General features: G+C 39.0%; 1 protein-coding gene across 8 annotated transcripts in view; it reads left to right on the top strand.

Moving 5' to 3' along the window:
• The window catches only part of DENND1A (DENN domain containing 1A), a 421,003-nt gene that overhangs the window by 7,625 nt on the left and 390,409 nt on the right, over positions 1–22,969 (top strand). For all 8 annotated transcript variants that reach the window (XM_048822735.2, XM_075120368.1, XM_075120369.1 and 5 more), the window contains exon 2: positions 12,498–12,568. In XM_048822735.2, the coding sequence (XP_048678692.1) occupies positions 12,498–12,568 (71 nt within the window). The remainder of the gene's footprint in view (positions 1–12,497; positions 12,569–22,969) is intronic.

Here is a 22,969-nt window from a genome sequence, read left to right as displayed (position 1 = left end):
TAAGGGAATTAGGCATCCAAATCCTGTTGAATTTCAATTGGAGTTGGATGCCTAACAGTATTAGGCTTCTTTGAAAATTCCATTTTTAGATTAAATAGACTATTTCCCAGTGTTATTTATCATGTACAGTAGTGTCTAAGGCCAACCCAGAATGGGCCCCCCATTGTGCTTGGCACTGTACAAACACAAAGTAGCAGATGGTCCTTGCCCTGAAGAATTTATTATCTAAATGGACAAGACAGTCGCAGGTTTGGAGAAGCGGTATAACACAAACAGAGTGAACAATGTGATGGCAGCAAACATCATGTTAGTTCCACATTTTTTGTTTTGGGTTTGTTTATGTGTGTTTGTACTTAAGGAGGAGATAAGTTAAATGGAAAGAAAAGGGAAGAAGGATGGGGCACAGGAGAAGGGGGATAAGAGGCATGTGTGGAGTGAAGATGGACTCAAGAGACTGAAGGAGAGGGAGGGAGAGAATTGGACCAAACAACCAATCAGCACAGGGTAGAGACAGTCCAATAAACACTGTAGAAAGTTCTATATGGGTACATCTACACTGAAAAAAACCAACCAACCAAAAAAAAAAAAAAATCCCAAAAACCAGTGGCAGTGAATCTCAGAGCCTGGGTCAACTGACTTGAGTTTGTGGGCTTGTGCCGCAGGGCTAAAGATAGCTGTGTAGACATTTTGGCTCTGGCTGGAGTCCCGGCTTTGAGACCTTTGGGTCTCTGAGTATGGGCTTCAGCCCGATTTGGAATTTTTAGCCCCATAGTGTGAGCCCGAGTCAGTTGATGCAGGGTTGGAGACTTGCTGCTGTGGGTCTCCTTATGCAATGTAGACATATCCTGAATGTCCAGAGGGTCCTTGCTTCTGCTTCTACCAGTTGGAGTCTCTGCTTGACTTCTTTCTGCACGTTTATCCCAAGGCCTCATTGCGGGGGTGGGGGAGGTGAGGCACCACCTGGGTCTTAGTGCCCCCAGAGTAAAGGTGGTCTCTTCCCTGCACATTTGTGGGTCCAGGGGTCTGTGAGAGGAAGGGGTGGCCCTGGCTGGGCCCCATTGTACCTTTTCCCCCCATTGCTGCAGTCCCTGCTTTGGCTGCTTCTACTCTTTCTGACAGGAGTTTCTCTGACTGGCTCCTCTCTGTAGTTTTTCCCCAAGGCCACATGGCCAGGCGGGAGGGAAGGCATCTATGTCCTCTTGGGCTACCTGTCCTAATGTTTTTTTTTTTATCAGTAGAAAAAATGTTATATCAGTAAGCAAACTAATAGAATTCAAATAATGATATTAAATAACTCCCAGAGTCCAGAAGAATTTGTATACTTTCTAAATTTCTGACTTCAGTGGGAAGAATCTCATCTGGTTTCTTTTTGCATAAATCTTCATTTGCAATTGGCATACCTCCGAATTTTGCCTTTAAAAGGTGCATAAATACATTATTTTAAAGATAAACTTAATTTTCTCTTGGAGTGAGTTGTCTCAAGAATAGCTCTTTTCCTGCATGAAATTTCTTTTAAGCAAATCTTAACACCCATCCTTAGAAAACATCAGAGTATGTTAATATGGGTATTACAAGACTCTACTTTTCTAAAATTTACTGCAATTCCTTCTTCAAACTGAACAATAGTCAGAGTCAGCGAACCAAGTGAGTTTTGTGTTGCTGTGTCCTTGATATTTCTAATCATATTTGTGTTCTTACTTGCTAATTCATAAAGTTTTGTAATCAATCTTGGTTCTCCCAATACTTAATACAAACTAGTGAAGGTCTGCTGTATTCTTGATCTGGCAAACTTTCTGATTACTAAAAGCATGGGTAGAGTTTGGACTCAATGAGCACCTGGCATCAGATGAGTGTAGTTTTAAACAATAAGTGATGCACAGTAGTGTCTGCCAAATGTGCATATAGCATGTTTATGTTATATTTGCTAAGTTCCTATGTGAACTATGTGAAGTCTTGGAAGCACTTGTTCCCTTAATTCCACAAAAAGTTATAAAATGTTCAGCAAGTCCCAACAATGATTTCATGCTCCTGCTGAGGTGTTAGCTTGTTGAGGGTTAGAATGTACTCTTTGATACTAACTTTCCGACTTGGCAAAACTACTTTAATTTCACTGTTCACAGAAATAAATGGACGCTTGTCATGGAATGTTAAAAAGTAAAATTTAATGCTGCTTTGTCTGAAAGTATCAATGTATAGTACTTATTTGCCAGCTGTGTAAAGCAATGTTTTCACCAAAAGACTTAAACGTAGCCCTTAAAATAGCAAAAACTCTGTTGGTATTATATTATAAAATGTCAAATATTTTTTACAGTTACAGTATAAACTTTAATTAAGGAAACGTGCTAAAACTAAAGGTAGGAATAAGCAAGGTAAGATAATACCGCAGCAGTATATGTCAAAGGGGAAGGAAATATTACCATGTGAAATGGATAATGGAATCTCATATTGTTGTTCATCCTACATCCTCAGCCTATTCTGTAGCTAACAATCTTTTAATTTGGAGCATACTCTAACAGAGACCCCTAGTTGCAATAGTCATGTAATTTTTTTTGCAAATATTTATACTCCCTTGTCAGCTTTAAATTTCTCATAACTTATTAATATAGATAAAAACAGAAGGTGGCTGCTAAAATGGAAATCAATCTGGGACTAATGGCATGTTGCATTTAAGAAAACTGAATTCTGAACAATGCTGTCAGTGCCAAATGGCACAATAAGATCGTAAATATAGTGCCCGACAGAACTGTAAATATAGCACAACTGCAGTCCATTTTTGATCCTGGTTTGTTTTTTTGTGATTTTTTTTGTAACTAATTTTTATAAAAGAAACAAATACAAGAAAGGTAAACATTTTACAGCTTGTATATGTTACTGAATACTGCACATCTCACAGGATATTGAATAAAATCATGCAACTTTACAACTTGTCAAAGCTGCAAGACCAGACAATAGAAAATCAGACAATATTACACAGATATAACATGCTAGAGTGGAGGTAACAATAATGATAATCAAAAGACAAATACAAATAGACAAAAATATAGGAGAGGGTTGTGGAGCATGACAAGGGAGGGGAAAGAGAGAAGTCAGGTGGAATGGAAGTCTGGCAGTATTTGAGTGAAGCAGACTTTATCCAAATGTATCAAGAGATGGGGACCAATTTCCTTGATTTAATAAAATTGTTCTCTCTTTTGGTAAGCTATTTTTTTCTTTTGCTGGTAACTTAGACAGGTCTGAATACCACTGTTCTGATATAAGCCCTACTCCTCCATTTTTGTAAAATCATGTCACTGTCAAGAAACTTAAGTCTTTGTGGTGGATTAAACTCAGCGTAGTAGGTACATAACCTAGGATATAATTTTCATCTGACGTTTGGTTGCTGAAGCTCAGCACCATTTTCACTCATGTCCACCTCTCTCCACAGCTGCTTGGCTGCTGGACAGTCCCATAGCATATGCATCAGAGTTCCTCTTTCTTTGTTACAGTGCCAACAAACATCAGAGGACAGGGCCCCCATCTTGCACAACCTCTCTGTCTTCCAGTACATTTAAAATAGAAACTTTTGCAGTATATCAGGCATAGCTTGAGATCCATAGAAGCATTTTTAACATTCCATAATGTGCTGTCATTGGGGTTCTTTTAAGGGCTGTGATAACTCCCCTTCCCACGCTTCCACAAAGAATTCCAGACCAGTAGAGTTCCTCTTCATTAATAAAGCATCTTGGCCTCAAAGGACTCCACTGGCTAGCAACATTGTACTGAGCTACCTTAAGGTCCGTATGGATCCCAGAAATATGGCATGAGGCAATGGTAATTGCCATTCAAAAGCCTGGAAAGCCTCCTGATGAAGCAAGAAGCTATAGGCCAATTTCTTTACTATGTATGACCTATAAACTTCTTGAACGTATCATCCTCAAAAGAATACACCCTTTTATTGAGCCAATTATTCTTGTTGAACAGGCAGACTTACGGCCAAAACGTAGTTGTTGTGACCAAGTTCTGGCACTTACAACTCACATTGAAGCTGGCTATCAAAAAAAACCCCTAAAGACTGGCACAGTATTTGTTGACCTGTCATCTGCGTATGATACTGTATGGATTAAGGGCCTGATGCTGAAACTTGCTAAAATTATACCTTGCTACCAAACACTTTACCTGCTGTGGACCGTGATAATAGACGCCTACAGGTGTACCTTGGTAATAGAATCATAGAATTCTCAGGAGGTCATCTAGTCCAACCCCCTGCTCAAAGCAGGACCAATCCCCAACTAAATCGTCCCAGCCAGGGCTTTGTCAAGCCTGACCTTAAAAACTTCTAAGGAAGGAGATTCTATCACCTCCGTAGGTAACGCATTCCAGTGTTTCACCACCCTCCTAGTGAAAAAGTTTTTCCTAATATCCAACCTAAACCTCCCCCACTGCAACTTGAGACCATTACTCCTCGTTCTGTCATCTGCTACCACTGAGAACAGTCTAGGTCCATCCTCTTTGGAACCCCCTTTCAGGTAGTTGAAAGCAGCTATTAAATCCCCCCTCATTCTTCTCTTCTGCAGACTAAACACTCCCAGTTCCCTCAGCCTCTCCTCATAAGTCATGTGTTCCAGTCCCCTAATCATTTTTGTTGCCCTCCACTGGACTCTTTCCAATTTTTCCACATCCTTCTTGTCGTGTGGGGCCCAAAACTGGACACAGTACTCCAGATGAGGCCTCACCAATGTCGAATAGAGGGGAACGATCACGTCCCTTGATCTGCTGGCAATGCCCCTACTTATACATCCCAAAATGCCATCGGCCTTCTTGGCAACAAGGGCATACTGTTGACTCATATCCAGCTTCTCGTCCACTGTAACCCCTAGGTCCCTTTCTGCAGAACTGCTGCCGAGCCATTCGGTCCCTAGTCTGTAGCGGTGCATGTGATTCTTCCATCCTAAGTGCAGGACTCTGCATTTGTCCTTGTTGAACCTCATCAGATTTCTTTTGGCCCAATCTTCTAATTTGTCTAGGGCCCTCTGTATCCTATCCCTACCCTTCAGCGTATCTACCTCTCCTCCCAGTTTAGTATCATCCGCAAATTTGCTGAGAGTGCAATCCACACCATCCTCCAGATCATTAATGAAGATATTGAACAAAACCGGCCACAGGACCGACCCTTGGGGCACTCCACTTGATATCGGCTGCCAACTAGACATAGAACCATTAATCACTACCCGTTGAGCCTGACAATCTAGCCAACTTTCTATCCACCTTATAGTCCATTCATCCAGCCCATACTTCTTTAACATGCTGACAAGAATACTGTGGGAGACCATGTCAAAAGCTTTGCTAAAGTCAAGGAACAACACGTCCACTGCTTGCCCCTCATCCACAGAGCCAGTTATCTCGTCATAGAAGGCAATTAGATTAGTCAGGCATGACTTGCCCTTGGTGAATCCATGCTGACTGTTCCTGATCACTTTCCTCTCCTCTAAGTGCTTCAGAATTGATTCCTTGAGGACCTGCTCCATGATTTTTCCAGGGACTGAGGTAAGGCTGACTGGCCTGTAGTTCCCAGGATCCTCCTTCTTCCCTTTTTTAAAGATGGGCACTACATTAGCCTTTTTCCAGTCGTCCGGGACTTCCCCCGATCGCCATGAGTTTTCAAAAATAATGGCCAATGGCTCTGCAATCACATCCGCCAACTCCTTTAGCACTCTCGGATGCAGCGCATCTGGCCCCATGGACTTGTGCTCGTCCAGCTTTTCTAAATAGTCCCGAACCACTTCTTTCTCCACAGAGGGCTGGTCACCTCCTCCCCATGCTGTGCTGCCCAGTGCAGTAGTCTGGGAGTTGACCTTGTTCGTGAAGACAGAGGCAAAAAAAGCATTGAGTACATTAGCTTTTTCCACATCCTCTGTCACGAGGTTGCCTCCCTCATTCAGTAAGGGGCCCACACTTTCCTTGACTTTCTTCTTGTTGCTAACATACCTGAAGAAACCCTTCTTGTTACTCTTAAGATCTCTTGCTAACTACAACTCCAGGTGTGATTTGGCCTTCCTGATTTCACTCCTGCATGCCCGAGCAATATTTTTATACTCTTCCCTGGTCATTTGTCCAATCTTCCACTTCTTGTAAGCTTCCTTTTTGTGTTTAAGATCAGCAAGGATTTCACTGTTAAGCCAAGCTGGTCGCCTGCCATATTTACTATTCTTTCTACACATCGGGATGGTTTGTCCCTGTAACCTCAATAAGGATTCTTAAAAATACAGCCAGCTCTCCTGGACTCCTTTCCCCCTCATGTTATTCTCCCAGGGGATCCTTCCCATCAGTTCCCTGAGGGAGTCAAAGTCTGCTTTTCTGAAGTCCAGGGTCCGTATTCTGCTGCTTTCCTTTCTTCCCTGTGTCAGGATCCTGAACTCGACCATCTCATAGTCACTGCCTCCCAGGTTCCCATCCACTTTTGCTTCCCCTACTAATAATAAGACCAGCTCACCCCGTATCATAAACAACGGGCTACCACAAGGCTCTGTACTTGCACCAACCCTTTAAAATATTTACATAAGTGACGTGCCTCCAACTAAATCAAGCAACGTCCTAAGTCCCGCAAGCCTTTCTGGGAAGGCTTCGTTAAGCTTCATGCAATTGGGCTATGATCAGAAGGAGGCTTGGAAAGCAGATTGAGCTAAACAAGGCTTAAAAAATAAGCACCTTGTGCCAGATCCCCCACAGAACATTCCTAGGTTTGACTTGGTCAACTCTGAACTGAATTCAAACCAACCATGGTAGATGCGAATATCTAATGCATAGGGCCCTACCAAATTCATGGCCATGAAAAACGCATCACAGATACTGAAATCTGGTTTCCCCCATGAAATTTGGTCTTTTGTGTGCTTTTACCCTGAACTATACAGATTTCATGGGGGAGACCAGTGTTTCTCAAATTGGGGGTCCTTCCCCAAAAGGGAGTTGCGGGGGGAGGGGTTATTCTAGGGGGGTTGCGTATTGACACCCTTAATTCTGCATTGTCTTCAGAGCTGGGTGGCTGGAGAGCAGCAGTTGTTGGCCAGGTGCACAGTTCTGAAGGCAGTGCCCCGCCAGCAGCAGCGCAGAAGAGTAGCAATACTGTACCGTGCCATCCTTTACTTCTGCGCTGCTACTTTCAGAGCTGGGCAGCCAGAGAGTGTCTGCCACACCATGCCATCCTTATTTCTGCACTGCTGCTGACAGTGGTTCTGCCTTCAGAGCTGGGCTCCCGGCCAGTAGTCGCTGCTCTCCAGCTGCCCAGCTCTGAAGGCAGGGCCATCGCCAGCAGGAGTGCAGAAGTAAGTGTAGCAGTACTGCAACCTCTTTCCCCCCCCCCCCCCATAACCTTGCAACCCCCTCACAACTCCTTTTTGGGTCAGAACCCTCACAATTACACTACCATGAAATTTCAGATTTAAATAGCTGAAATCATGAAATGATTTTTAAAATGTCATGGCCCTGAAATTGACCAGAATGGACCATGAATTTGGTAGGGCCCAACTAATGCACAAATAGAAAATCAAGGACTCCCTGGCAGTGTTCCCTCTAACTTTTTCCATCCATGTGTGAATTAATTTTGTTATGTGCACCATATTGAGGTAATGTGCGCCACCAGTAAGAACAATAAACCTGGATATAATATATATTTTTAAAATGTTACCATAGGGATAATTACTCCAGTGAGGACAGGTTAGGCATTTTAGAACTCACTACTCAAAGAATTAAATTTAAGCGTAAGAGAGAAATAAAAATTATGAAATGCATAGACCAGCCAAAAAATTAAAACAACACACTTTGAAAGAAGTATCAAGTAACAACGATAATAATACAAATATATGTTGAGAGCAGGGTGGATAAAAATAAATGATTAAAAAAATAATAATAAAAATCAGATTTCTTTATTTAAATTGGATTTTTTTAATTTAAATTGGATTTTTTTAAATAAAATGTTTTTTGAGGAAAAAACCTATCTAAAAATAGTTTTAATTAAGATACATTATAGCCCAAAGATATCTCATCACAGAATAGGGATTATAAATTATAATTCTGTAGTATGAGACAAAATATTCATGTCATGTTTAAGAAAAGTTTTGTAAATGAGTTCCAATAGAGCATGGATTAGGGACCCAATATTATGGGGCTCCAGGGGCTTCTGTATAGATTATTGAGGTTAATCGTTCTATCTACCCAATGGGACTCAGTGCTCAGTCTAGAAGATACCATCAGAGATGCTTAGTTTTGCAGTTCTCAAACTGTAGATTTGTATCTCCAGAGATAACATGCTTGTTAACAGCAAAAAAGTTTTAAAATAAATAAATACTATATAGTGGTGAGAAATAACAGACTTCAACCCTATTGTCCCTCTGCAAATTTGTGTACACAGAGTCAATCCCTTACACTTCTCTCTAAAAGTGCAAAGTTTCAAAAAGTTCAATGAATAGAAGATTGTTGGGGGTGGAATAGATCTGACAGGCAGAAGACGTCTGGAGATAAATGTGAGAATGGAGGGACAGGCAGTAGAAACAAAAGTGAAACTGTTTGAGCAGCGTATTCCAGAAGTCTTGAGGTCTTTCTGAGTGTAGCCTTCATTGATTTGAGATCTACCATACCATTCTCTCACTAGAAGGGAAAACTATAATGGTAGTAGGCTGTAAAAGAGACCCAGTTTGGGAATAAGAACCATTCAAGAAATATATGTATGTTGATGTTTTAAAGAAAGTCAAACCAGTGAACTGGTGGAGGTCACTTAAGCACTTGGATTCAGAGTTTGTTGAAGTGATAATCTCACTTTTAACAGCAGTAGAATATTTTCTTCCTTTGGACTAATTCATTCCAAATTGAGAAATCGTTTGGGACCTGAAAAAGCTTGTTTTTCTTTTCCATATTATGAACAAACAGGAAAATGAAGGTGAAGACGACTGAGTTAGCTGCAGAAGACAATATTTTAAGTTTCTCATGTTGACCTGGCTGACATAGTTGATTTAATTTTTTAAAAATATTTCATTTAACTATTTTAATTAAAAACAATTTTAACAAAAACAAACCTGATTTTAAACAACTCAAATGTTTAACTAAATTCAAAAATTCATACGCTTGTTTTGTTGAAATATTATATGTTTGCTGTTGAAGAAAAAAATCCAGAATACATAACATTGTTGTTTTAGTGAAATAAAACAATTTAAATGTCTGTCTGGTGATGTTCTCCTCCTAATATAGCATGGCAAGAAAATCCTTCAAATATTAATGATTAACCTGTTGAATTGGAGATCGTTCGCCACCCAATGACTTCATAAAAATCTGCTTCAATTACCTTTGGTAAATGAAATAACCAAACAATCATTCATTTTCTGATATAGCTGTAAAATTAATCTGAAAAGTTTTCAAAATAAGTCACTTGAAAAATGTATAGTATGTACCTTTGAAAAATGAAACCTGCATCTACCTCTGAGTTGTGAAGAATATGTATTAAGGTTATAACAACCAGCAAGAATGCACTTTTATGTAGAAATCCATGAGTAAATAGAGTCTTCCTGACTGGTGATTTAAATCAAATCCACCCTGGTTGGGAGGTGAGTATGAAAGACTGTGTATGTGTGTGAGAGAGAGACAGAGACAGACAAGCGCTGCCCCTTTAAGTATGCTGCCCTTTAAAGTAGATCGGCACTCCAGCAATCTGAAGCCTGCTTGTTCAGAGACAGCAACAGCTGCTAGCAAGCTACCTCCATCCTATGCCCTGTAGTGTCTTCCATACCCGCTCTGTGGAGATGAGTACAGGAGCTGGGGGAGGGCGACACCCTGACATCAGTGCCTTCTCCCCACTCTGCACAGCAAGCAGGAGGCTTCTGGAAGCAGCTGGCCAGGGGTTCCAAGGCAGAGGGCAGGAGCAGCACTGCAGTCGGGGAGGGGACACCTGAAGTGCAAGACACTTGATAGCCTGCTGAGTGGCTTCCCGGCCGCGCAGCTTAGAGGGAACTTAGCTCCCTGGTGTGCGAGTGTGGGTTCCTATGACAGACCATCGAACATATCACTACCTACTGCAAAAAGAAAAGGAGTACTTGTGGCACCTTAGAGACTAACCAATTTATTTGAGCATGAGCTTTCGTGAGCTACAGCTCACTTCGCTGTAGCTCATGAAAGCTCATGCTCAAATAAATTGGTTAGTCTCTAAGGTGCCACAAGTACTCCTTTTCTTTTTGCAAAGACAGACTAACACGGCTGTTACTCTGAAAACTACCTACTGCCTAATTTATAAATATGAAGAAGGCATTACTGCAATAAATTCTGCTACTCCTGAGGTAGCCATTTGGCTCGATCAATTTCAGGTGACATTGTACTTGCTGCTCTATACCAGCCGTATGAAAGAATAATAATAAAGAAAGCATACATAATGGACATGGGCCTAGGAAGTTTATGAAACATTTCCAAGGTTCCCAGTAGCTCTGAAGACTCTGGCAGTCATGTAGCGTCTGGTCCAAACTGATACATTAGTAAGTGTTTTAGTTGTAAGTACTCAGGTATCAGGGGGTAGCTGTGTTAGTCTGTATCCACAAAAACAATATCTGAAGAAGTGTTGTTTTTTTTTTTACCCATGAAAGCTTATGCCCAAAATATTGTCATCAGTGAGAAGTTAAGACTCTGGGAAATTGCAGGTGTCTATTTCCTAGAACTAATGTTTAGATGCATAATGGGATTTGGCTGTTGTTCGATAGCCGCACCATTAACCCCAGGCCTTTACTTCATATGTTTTTGGCAGCTTTTTCAATTTTTCACACTTTTCAGTCCTTTAGGGTTAAAACTTTGCCTGTTAGTAAATTTTCTTAGCAATGTATTAAGACAGCAAACAAAATGGGAAGATTCTCTGCCCAGTCTGTAGCACATCAGCATTTAAACTCCAATTAAATCTATGGAATTGAAATGGAGAACAAACCAGTCTTCAGATGATAGAGTTCCTCCCTACTCCTCTGGACCTAGTGCAGGTTGGAACCAATGTAATAGAGGTGGTGGGTTATGTAGACTATTTTAAATACTATTATTAAATGAAGACTCTCTCCGACTATATGCCAAGGTTCTAATTTGACATTACCAATTCACTGTTTACTAGTCAGACTGCAGCTATAGTTGCTAATTGGACAGAGAGACTGTTATGTCCACCCTTCGCTGTTTTTTCCAGTTGGAGAAAGAACTTTGGGTGGGTTTTTTATACATATTTTCGTCTCTCTTTTCCCCTCATTTTCCCCTTGTTTTGATTTGCTTTTTCAATTTAAAAAAAGCATAATTGTTCTCTCCAGTTATGTGCTACTTATAACTCTTTTTGAAATATTAAAAGATACACTTAGCTAAACTGAAAATAGAATTAGCAAATTAGAAAATAGTTATGATAATTAAACAGTAACTCCATTGATAGGTGTAGGAAGGCAAGGCAAGTCCATTGGCAACAGAGGTCATTAAACAGGAATTTGCATTACTGCTCCTGTTATCTCTTTAAAAACTTCTGTAATTAACTTTCTGTACTGAGTGTGACTCTTTCCTTTAGATGTTTTCAGAGATGTCTGCACAAAATGACCTTAGTTCCCCCATCTCGAATTCTGCTTTTTCTGCTGACTGAATAGGTACCATGAGGTTGAAACCAAAGGCCATCGTGTCAGAATGTGAATTTAGGTAACTTCTCCCCATTCCTGTAGTGTAATGCTCTGCTTTTAATTTAGTTACGTGAAAAAGGTGTTTGGTTTTCTTTTCTGGAAATGAAAATGGTGGAAGCAGGTGACTTTTTGTTTTGTCCTGGAAAAGGGATGAATAAGCAGCATTTGCAGTTAATTGCTTTTGTACATCTCCACTTGATAATCATGTTGACTACTTATGATCCGGAACTGGAGTGCTACAATCCAAGTAAATAAGCAGAGTTCTCTGCTATGCTTTCTTAAAATGCATACAGTTTTATCTTTTTCTCCTTTTCTACTAAAGTATAATCCCTTCAGATTGGCAGACATGGGATCTCTTTAATAGCTAGAGTTGTGGACTAGTTATGTATTAAGACTGGGGTTTAGATTGCCTGCTGGAATTACGTGCCTAATTCCTATTGATTTTCAATGGGAGTTAGTTGCTTAACTTCCTTAGGCACCTTTTGAAAACACCACTTTAAAATAATGGTTGAAATCGATACCACCTTTTGTGTGTAAGGCGGAAAGATGTGATATTATTGACGTCTTAAGATACATTATTCATTTGATTATATAAAACAGCAGAGTAAATCAAGCACAATATGATCCGCTTTTTGCTTTTATAAATGCTTTGTGAAACAATAAAATACATGTACCTCTGGGAACCCTGGGTACTGGGAGATGGACCATTGATCAGATCTGGCATGGCAAATTTTACATTTGTGAAGTCACCATTGTTAATATCTGTGTGCACTTGAGAGGCGTTTTTTCCCAAGCCTGTTGTTCAACTCCATATTCTGAAAGTGTTGTTAATGTGTGTAATGTGTCATTCTGTTTCAGACAAAACCCGGAAACAACATTTGAAGTGTATGTTGAAGTAACCTGTCCAGGGACAAGCAGCATTGGAGCAGGTACTGTTTTGCATTTGAATTCTACTTACTTTTTATGTCAAACTTTTCAGAGATCATATAATATAATCTACAATAGTGATGCAAACACTAAAATGTTTTCTAAAAACTTAAGGGAGCACGTTACTACGGTATACAGTTTTAGTCTTTGATTTTACGGATTGAATCCTCTAAAATTTTAAGAACAGGATTAGGAGTTAGGAAATCCTGAGTTCTAATTCAGACTTTTACTCACTTCATGGTCTTGGGCAAGTCATTTAACTTCTCTGCCTCAATTTGCCTCATAAACTGGGGATAATGTTTACTTCACAGGGATGTTGTGAAGATTAAAATGGCACCATCAATGTAAACATCAAACTATGAACATTTTTTGTCTGATGCTGTTACAAGTAATACTTAAGCAGAAACTGAAGGTTTTACAGACCTTCTGGATAGCATTTCCTACAAGGCAGCTTTCTCTTTCCTCTTGTTAATATACTGGCCAAGTCTACTCTCCTCCTTCCTCCAACATTTTTCCTTTCAAAGAAGTAATAAGACCTAGAAAATAGTTATAAAATGGTTTGATTGCGACTTTTCATTATCAAAAATTACTTCATGTCCAAATAGTCCAGGCAATTTTTTCCATGCAGTATTCTTCAGGCAAAAATGATCCATATGAGTATTTCAGAAAAATTCCATAATCATCAAAACACAGACGTAGATATACTTAGATGATTTAACTATTTTTTCTTTAACTTAAGAAAGATTGACAGCAGGCAGGGAAAGCCAAGTTGAAATTCTTAATCTTGGAACTAGTTCATAGCATTCTGTTTATGAAGTCATTCTCTAGTAGGCCATCTGATAAGTGATATGAAAAGGAGAGATTGGTCAACACTTCCTGGAGTAATATCTCCTTGAGGTAGTTCCTGGAGTGAGCAGACATGAGCAAACATGTAGGCTGGTGGATTATAATGAGCCTGAAGGTGGCTGGGATTTTTAGGAGTGTACCAATAGGAAGCCACTCATCTCCAGTTACCACCAATCAACAAATACCAAATTATGAATTATAATCAATGAAGAGCAAATAACTGTCTTTTTTCTGCCATTTATTTGTCCTGTCCAAAAGAGTTATAAGTAGAGTACAGTGTTGGTGTGTCCTACTGTTGTATAATCCACTGGCTCTGCCATTTGACATAAATGCAAGGGTTTAATTTTATAACTGCTCCTTGTTCCTGTACATCTGATCTGTTTTTCCAGTGTCAGAAAATATGAACAAATTTAACCATAAACGTTATATTGTACAGTACTAGTGTCTGGGTATAATCTTCTCTTTGAAGTTTGTTTGCATCCCCCTGGAGGGATTAATTTCCTGCTGTGGGAAGGGGGTTAAAAAGTGCTGCAAGTACTTTACTGGTTTTTAATTGGAGGATTTAGTATGCACTTTGTTCTATAAACAAAGTGATTCTGTGGGAGATGAATTTTGGTTTTTGTTTTTGTTTTGTATAGTGATATGTTAGCACCAGCCAAATCTTCAGAAATTGTTCTTTTTTAAGTGATGGTATAAAAAAAAAAAATTGGGGAGGGGATTATGTGGCGCTAATCTGCTACCAGATAGCTTTTAAAATAGTTTTAAAGTGATTCATACTGAATCAGAAATTTCTAAATGCATATTCCATCATTTAAAATATTTTTTTACCCTTTTTCAGACAGGTTCTTGACATGTTTATCCATTCTAGTACATGTTTAATCCATGATGGGGTTTTTTTTTTTTAGTGATTTTATGATAAATGACACAGAAATGTATATACATGTTTTATTGCAATAAAGAGTGACTGGAAAAGGCACACCCAACAGCTAGAAACAGCTGTTGTGGACTTCTAAGTGTTTACAATCTAAGTGTGTATAAAATGTAAAAAGAACAGTTTTATTAGGGGTGTGTAATCAAATATATTTTCCCTCCTAATGGGGCTGAAATCATCTGATGATTTCGGGACAAATTTCTTTGATGTTCTGTGTCTTACATAATTCTTCTGTAACTTCATATGTTTTTGCTGGTATGGATTTGAGAAAATGCTGCAAAGTTTTAAAGCCACTGATATGTTATACTGAAAGTGTGTCTGCTTGTGGGGTGGTGAAAGCAGCCTCCATTTTGCTGAGGGTACTAATCCAAAAGTTTACATGGTGAGATGTTTCTTGCCATGTGTAAAATTTAAAAAAAATGCTTTTAATTACAATTGGTATGTCCTAGCTCAGTGGTTCTCAACGAGGGGTACGTGTACCCCTGTGGGTACTCAGAGGTCTTCCAGGGGGTACATCAACTCCTCTAGATATTTGCCTTATTTTACAACAGGCTACATAAAAAGCACTAGCGAAGTCAGTACAAACTAAAATTGCATACAGACAATGACTTGTTTATACTGCTCTATGTGCTGCACACTGAAATGTAAGTACAGTATTTATATTCCAGTTGGTTTATTTTATAATTATATGGTAAAAATGAGAAAGTGTTACTGAAAAATTCCTTAATGCGTTGCGTACACAATCAGGCATAAAAATACAAGTGTCACAAGTAGTTTTTAAGTGAGGTGAAACTTAGGGGTACACAAGACATATCAGACTCCTGAAAGGGGCATAATAGCCTGGAAAGGTTGAGAGCCACTGATCCAGAACACAAAATCAGATTATGAAAGTTTATGGGTACTAATACAGTAAAGGCCTTTTTGTCTAGAAATAAAACCATTGAAATTTTGTGAAAACATAAGTGAGTAAGTGTGTTAATTTCTTTACAGTTGTTGTTTTCCACTCAAAATAATCTAAAATTGAGTGATATACTATCTCCTGTATTTTGCTTAAAGCTGATTTTTAGGATTTAATTTATTACTTGAAAATAAAAGCCTACTCATCTTGCAAAAAAAAATCTGTTCTATTGTGGTTTCATGTCTTTTTAAAGTAGCTATGTGTATACAATTAACTACTAAAATTCTGATTGTTCCATATACCATAGGCAGAAACCTCTGGGAAAAGGATGCTTTTTTTTTTTTTTATATTGGAACAGTTGTTACAACCATCTTCAAAAATATATAAATGTACTGGTTTCAGCTCAGATGCATGTGAACACTGATCATGATTATAAAGGCATTCAACATGTACTTTGACATGTATATACATGTATATTTTGGTTTGCATGGGAGAGAATATGTTTGTTGTTTGTTTTATCTCCTCTAATAAAAATAAAAGAACTGCCAGTCTTTTTAGTAGTGCACCAAAATTTAGTTGAGAGATTGCTTACATTAGGTGAAAGGCTATTATGGCATGAACGAATATAACAACTGTGCAGAATATGTTGCTTTAGACCTAGAGTACCACATTTCAGAAGGGTGAAGTAGCTCTGAGAGGACTCCCACTGCATGAAGGAACCATTTCCCTGACGTTTCTGTGCTCCAGGATTTCTTCCCCAGAAATTATAGGTTGAGGGAAAAGGATGGCTGACTAGAAGATAAGTTCTCTGCTGTACAAGGTGGAGGAAGAAAAAATTCCACCAAATACAATGAAGTAGACAAAGCAAGCACCTATTATCATAGTGCATACGAACCCCAGTAATGGATCAGAATCCCATGGTGCCAGGATTCTGTACAAACAGAACAAAAAGACTGTCCCTGCCTCAAAGAGCTTACAACCTAAGTATAGAACAAGAGAGAGATTAATACGAAAAGGGGACAGGACACACAAAGTCTGGTTACTGCAGGCGGGGCAGGTGGGGAGGTACTGGGTCATTACCCGCGCCAGCCCCTACTCAGCCAAGGCCACCTCTGATCTGTGTCAAGTAGCTGCAGCTCACAGCCCCGGCAAAGCAGGCGAGTCCTTCCTGACCCTGGCAGGGGAATGGGACGGGAAAAGCAGTGAGTGGCTGAAGAGGAGTGGATGGGGGCAGGGTCTCAGGGGGAAGAAGAATTGCAGGAGAGGCTCTGGCACTCCTACTGGAGTGTCTGGTTTTTAAATATTACCAACTTGGTAACCCTAGGGGGAGTACAAGGAAACAGTGAGACCGTACTGTCTAAAACAGACTCCTTCCCCTACCCTGTTCCTGTCTGGTCTAACACAGGTAGAGGAACAGTGTGATGGCAGCAAACATTATGTTAGTTCTACAGCTGTTTTTTGATAGGGTGGGTTTACTTTGGAGGAAATCAGCTAAATGGAAAGAAAAAAGGGGAGGAAAGAGAAGTAGGGGACAGGGCAGGGGAGGAGAGTGTTAGGAGAGGCAGGTGTGGAGTGAAGCTGAGCTGAAAACACTGTGAAGGAAAGGTAGTTAGAGGGCTGGAGCAAACAATCACTCAGCACGGAGCAAGGAAAGTCGCTCTCAGAACATTCTAGTTTTGACTGGAATGTCCAGACGTCCGTGCTTTGAGTGCTCCTCTTTCTACCAGCTGGGGACTCTGGCTGGCTCCTCTGCGATTCTCACCCAAGGCCACATGGTAAGGGGGATGGGAAGCACTGCCAGGGTACCAGTCACCCCAGTGTGTGTGTGTGGGGGGGGTGGGGGTGGCTGTATTCCCTTCACAGTTCTGGATCTAGGGGCCTGCTGTGGGGAGGAGTGGTCCTGGCTGGGCCCCATTTTATGTGCTTCCCCTCGTGCAGCAGTCCCTGTTTTGCTTGCTTCTGTGCCTGTTGGCTGGAGTCTTTCACTGAGTTGGGGTCTGGATGGAAGGAGAAATCTGTGGAGGATGTTTTGTTTACTAAGTAGGAAATAGTTTCTGGGCCAGATCCTCAGTGCTTTTTTGTGTCTACCAGACCTGGGTTGAGGGTGTTACAAATAGTTTTTATGACTCCTCTCTCAGCTGTGTCCATCCCTTACTGAGCCTTCAGTTTTGAGTTTGTTCAGTTCTAGTGTCTAATCTGCAAAATGAAACAAGATATGTGAAAAATTTCTTTTAATGTTTGCTGTGTACTAACAATAGCCTTCCAGGAAAATCTTATAATTTATTCTCTGTGGCTGTGACTTATAAATTTTGTCTTTCCACATTTGTGGCATTTAATTCAGTTCCACCATTTACTTGTCAGTATCAGGAAGATGTGTGAGCTCTTGCTTTTGTATATTCACCAACCTTATTTTGGCAATTGTAGAATTCCCAGTGAATCACTTCTGTAACCTTCGAGATGCTAAATGAGGTGTGGGATGCACATTTTGAAAACCATTAGACTAACGAATCTCATTTGCAACTACACACATTTGAGTAACTATAATGCTTTTAAGGAAATATGTATTTAAGGAAAAACAATTAACCAACCAGTTTTCCATCCTTGACCTCTTGGCGGCTGATCTTGACTTCAGTGGGAGCAGGTTCAGGCCTTTGATGAATTTAAGATGGGTAATCATTTTTAAGACCTTACTTTCTAGAATTACATGAGAACTCGTAACTGGTCCTATCTTAGCTTTTCAATTGTGATTCTTTCTTAACTGGGTTTGTCAAGACTTCACACTTTTTTACTTAATACTTGAATAATGCAGTTTACTAAGGGTTTTGCTTTTATTAGTTCCACTGTATAGCACTCCTCTGAAGTTGTTACCATGTGCTGATAAAAATGCTGACGCCTTCTCAGTAGTTGTCTCAGCTGCAGAATAGAACAGGAAGAATAGAATTGGCAACTTTTTTGGCAGGTATACTGTATTGAAGTGATCTGGTGGGGATTTTAATATCCCCTGTGCTTTTGAATGATGTCAGGGGGCCTATGCTAAACATATACTTCTCTCCAGGGTTCAAATTGAAGTGGTAACACAGTGTTACTTATTACAATAAATATTGTAATGGATTTAATAAACTTAGGGAAAGATTGTGGGAGAGAGGAGTTCCTCTGGTTAAATACTCCAATACATCAGTACTCCAAAATTTTTAGAAATGGTTATATATATATGTCAAAAGTGTTGACTCAACACTATCCTTTTCTTCATGGTATCATGTAAATACTAGGTAATGACTTGGAACTGTACCTTTTACTTTATTGAGTCAAAGTTATCATAGAAGAAGAGAGCTAGCTAAGTGTTCTAAATTAAGAAGAGCCCCCAAGATATATAATTGAAGTAAAATAAGCTACTAATATTATGCAGCTAGGGACTAGAAGGCCAACTCTTTATTCCACACAGAATTTCAATCATCTTTTGCTTTCTCACATTTCAAGTGAATTGAGAGTTCTTATAAAGATAGACATTCAGAAGGATAGCAACAGCAGTTTTATTGAGGACTTTATTCGGTAACTTGAGAGACTGGTGCCTAAGCTAAACTGTGAATGGCAGAAGACAATCTGATACTGGGTAACGTTTTATGAGTGGTTTGTATATCCCTCTGCCTTGCCGCATTTTACAGAGAATCACTGTCTGTGTTGAAGAGTAGAAAGGTTATAATTCTGACTGATTTTCTTGCTTTGCCTTACATTCAGGTGTGAACAGATACTGCCTGCCACTCTAAAGAAGAGTTGTTGTAGCCATGTTGGTCCCAGGATATTAGAGACAAGGTGGGTGAGGTAATATCTTTTGTTGGACCAACTTCTGTTGGTGAGAGAGACGTGGTTTCGAGCTTACACTACTGGTTACATTAGTGTAAGTAAGCTTCCGCTAGTGTAAGCTCGAAAGCATATCTCTCTCACCAACAGAAGTTGTTCCAACAAAAGATATTATCTCAACCAGCATGTCTCTCTAAAGAAGATTAATTTGAGCTGCTGCTAAGAAGGCTAGGTTCTTGGATTAGGATGTCTATTTTAGAGGCTTCAGAGTTGTGAATTAGTCTTGCCTCTGGAATTAAATTACATTCAGCCCAGATAAAAGTTGATATATCATGGGATAATAAGTAACACTTGTTGGCCAGAAGACATCAGTGTTGCATTGTCTTTGTCTTTTGATTGTTTTGTTATGTAATATAAAATGAACATGATTGAGAGAGTGGTAAGTTGATTGCGTTGGGTGCATATTCCTATTTAAAAACAATTACTATAGAGTTTAGAACTTGATAGGATCTTAAAGATTATATCTGCTGTCATCATTTGTATCTTCTGTCAACATACTGGGTGCTTCAGGCTCTGCCTGCGGGCTACTTGAAGTTGCCATGGTTTAAGATAAGAACTTTTATAATCAAAGTCAAATGTAAAGTCTTAAATGGTTTTCTCAGACAATGTCGAACACACACACACACGCCCTATGGGACAGAGACTGTTGATGCTTTTCAAAGTTGACTTAATAAAGAAGCAAAACCGCACCAATAGTAGACTGTTTCTTGAATTAAACCTGGAAAGATCAAGTTTTCCTTGTCCTTCTCTGAGTTAGATGAAAAGCAGATAACAAAAGGGTATGTTGGATTATGGCTGGGTCGTTCTTAAACTGATAAATGTTTTGGACATTCCATATTAAAGCTATCCATTCGCATTTTAATTCAGTCAGTTATGCTTAGGTATTGCAGGCTGTATCTCTGGTGTGTGATATTTTCTTGTTCATTGCAGTACCTATGTGCAGTGGATGAATTGGGAACAAAATAAGTTGCCTTATTCTTTATGATTTTAAGATGCATGTACTAATGTTTTTTTAAATTGCATTTCCTTTTCTTAAATTGAAAGAAGGGGGCAAATGCGTCGTATGAACTCAGTGACGCCTTCACGTCCAGAGGAGAGCTAATACGCTGTATTGATCTCTCATAATAATCAAAATTGTGTAAAATAAAAGTGTGTAGGTGGAGTTTGAATGCAGAAAAGGACCAGTGCTGTCATTAACACAGTAGTCCTTCAGCCTTCTGACTAAACTTTGAGCCTACTGAATTCAAACTTGAGAAAACAAAGAACAAATATATGGGGAAGCAGAGAACGTGAAAGCTGTCCAATTCCAGTGTGATGCAGTGTATAATACGACCAACAGCAAAGTTACTAAGGAAAACAGCCTTTTGTGCATTAGATTTACTTTAATTACATAATGTAATTAATTGCATCAATGCTAAAATATATTGGAATTGTTTTTTGTATTTTTGAAGCTTGGATACGTGACTTTAAATAAGTCACTCTGCACCAGGACAATGTTTGTGGTGAGCATGAACACTAAAAATAAAATATTACAGAAATATTTTATTGAAATGTTTTAATTTATATTTGTACAGTCTATAGAACATTTAAGAAAATTGTCAAATATTGTACTAAATTAAGAGTGCAAAATCAAACCTATTTGTTGTGTAACCTCTTTTCCAGTGTCAAGAAATTCTCTTTTGTTTTCATAAAGAAAACTGCTTTGTGTCATATGCCAAAAATAAGCTGTTACAGAAATTCAGGGATCTTTCTAAGACCTGTGCCAAAGATCCCCTCTCGTTAGAGGGGGAAGTGAAGAGAATTTAAGTATAACTCTTATACTAATAGTATAGAAAAAGTACATTTGTTAGTCTAAAGTAACTGATAAAAATTGTCTCTAAAGTACAAACATTTGAAGGTAAAAGCTCACAAAAGTATGATCTCTTCTCCCTATCTGCCCCTCTTCCCCCCCCCCCCCCCAGTGTAGGAGGGTATAGTGTGCTTTTATAGGGTTTTTTGGGTAATCGCCAAAGCAGATATTACAAAAGTATGTTGAATCCTTAGCTTTACCAGGCAGTGTGGCAAAAGGTCTTTCTCTCCAGGGACCTCATCTTTCATCTTTTTCTGAGTGTAGCATACATTCTTGCTGTGTGTTCAAGGAAAAAGCTAAAATGGTTTAGTACAACTAAAGCATTTCTTTCATATTTTTAAGAGTATCATAAGTTAGAAACCTAAATAAGATAGCATGGACAAAGTGGTAAGTGTGCTAGAGTTTAACAAATGTTTGCTGGATTAGGAAAGGAAATGTAGTTTATACTGCTTCTTTTATGATAAAGAATTTAAAGGGCCTTGCTCTAAGCCTCACCATGTGTTTCTTTCTTTTCTCCAAAACATACAACTAAGTTGAAAAAGGAGATGAATCTTAGAGGGAAACTATTAACTCTCAGGGAGTTTATTATTGTTTGAGAGAAAGGACAGCATTTGCATTTGAATTGGCTCTGAGTGTAGCATGTACCTCTAATCTTGTTCCTACTAGAAGCTGGTGAGTAGTTTAAGTACTTCCTATTTTACTTTTTATGTTCTGGCCTTGTGTAGTAACATCTTTATTTTATCAGCAGATCACAAATGCTATAACTTAAAATAATCAAAGTTCTTAGCTCAACTGAGAGATGCTGTTAACATACTCTGGTCTTAGAAGCACTTTGCAGTTGCCACTGTTTCCATAATAGGACTTGTACAAGTATAAAGAAAGAACCCTGTAAAATGGACACACAAATATCTTGCAACAGAATCTGAGGTGCTGCTATATTCCTCTATAATATACAGAAATTTTAGCACACGTAGCAATGCCATGTCAAACCATATGAAATACTGAATATAGAAAATAATAAACTTAGTAGCAGCAAGGATGAGAGGTAAATTTCATGATGCATGTCTGTAAGGCATATATGTTTGAGTTCCAGAGTAACTTGTGACAATCACATTGAATTTTAATACCTAAAAAAATATCAAGGCTGCCTGGCATAACACTATGTAGTAAACATTTGATTTCTATGCTTAATTAATAATGCAAGTTTTAAACTCATTTATCACATAATTTAAAATAACAGCAATTTTGTTTAATTTTCGTATTGTGCTCTAAATCTGGTGCCCAAGTTTGTGCCCTTCTGACTCCCTGATGCTATATCAAGGTGCATAACTTCCTAGAACATGACTCTAGAAAACTAGGCAAACCTGAGTAGAGAGAGAGAGCATTTGCAGCTATGACTCACCTCAGTGTTCTTCATCTTCCTGTTTCTTCTTGTTGGACTGCTTTCTATTGGGATACCAGCAAAATAATTATAAATGGTGATTAGGCCTTTGACAAAGAATGTGGCTGAGGTGTTACTCCCTTCTTCACTCACCTGGGACAGAAATCCTCAAAATTGTTCCCAATAAACCAGTGTGTCCCCAACACTCTATATACCTTTTGGATCAAGTAAAGTCCCAGACGGGATGTGGAGTTTAATTGAAGTGCCTGGCTCATCTTGAACTAAAAAAGGAAGCTTACACCAATTAAAAAATAAATCAGTAGGGATCAAATTTGTAGGCTATCATACAAATTCCTGTTTACCATTCAGTATTCATTAGTACAGTCTTTAGCTGTTAATGCTAGATTTAATAAAAAGCAATGATCAGAGTATTGCAATACAGTTATGGAAATGCATGCTTGGCACTTCTGTACATTAGTTTTGTAGGAAGGGAACATGCAGTGTATAATACGACCAACAGCAGCGTTACTAAGGAAAACGTTGGTTGCCAGTCTTTTCTTGTCTCTTTTTAGCTGTGTTACCTGTAAAAGATTATAGACAGAAGTATTCCATAGTTGGCTGTTGGTATATTAGTACTACT

Source organism: Caretta caretta, chromosome 16, assembly GCF_965140235.1.
Source record: "Caretta caretta isolate rCarCar2 chromosome 16, rCarCar1.hap1, whole genome shotgun sequence".
NCBI classification, from domain to species: domain Eukaryota; kingdom Metazoa; phylum Chordata; order Testudines; family Cheloniidae; genus Caretta; species Caretta caretta.
This window is presented reverse-complemented; position numbering and strand designations above follow the sequence as displayed.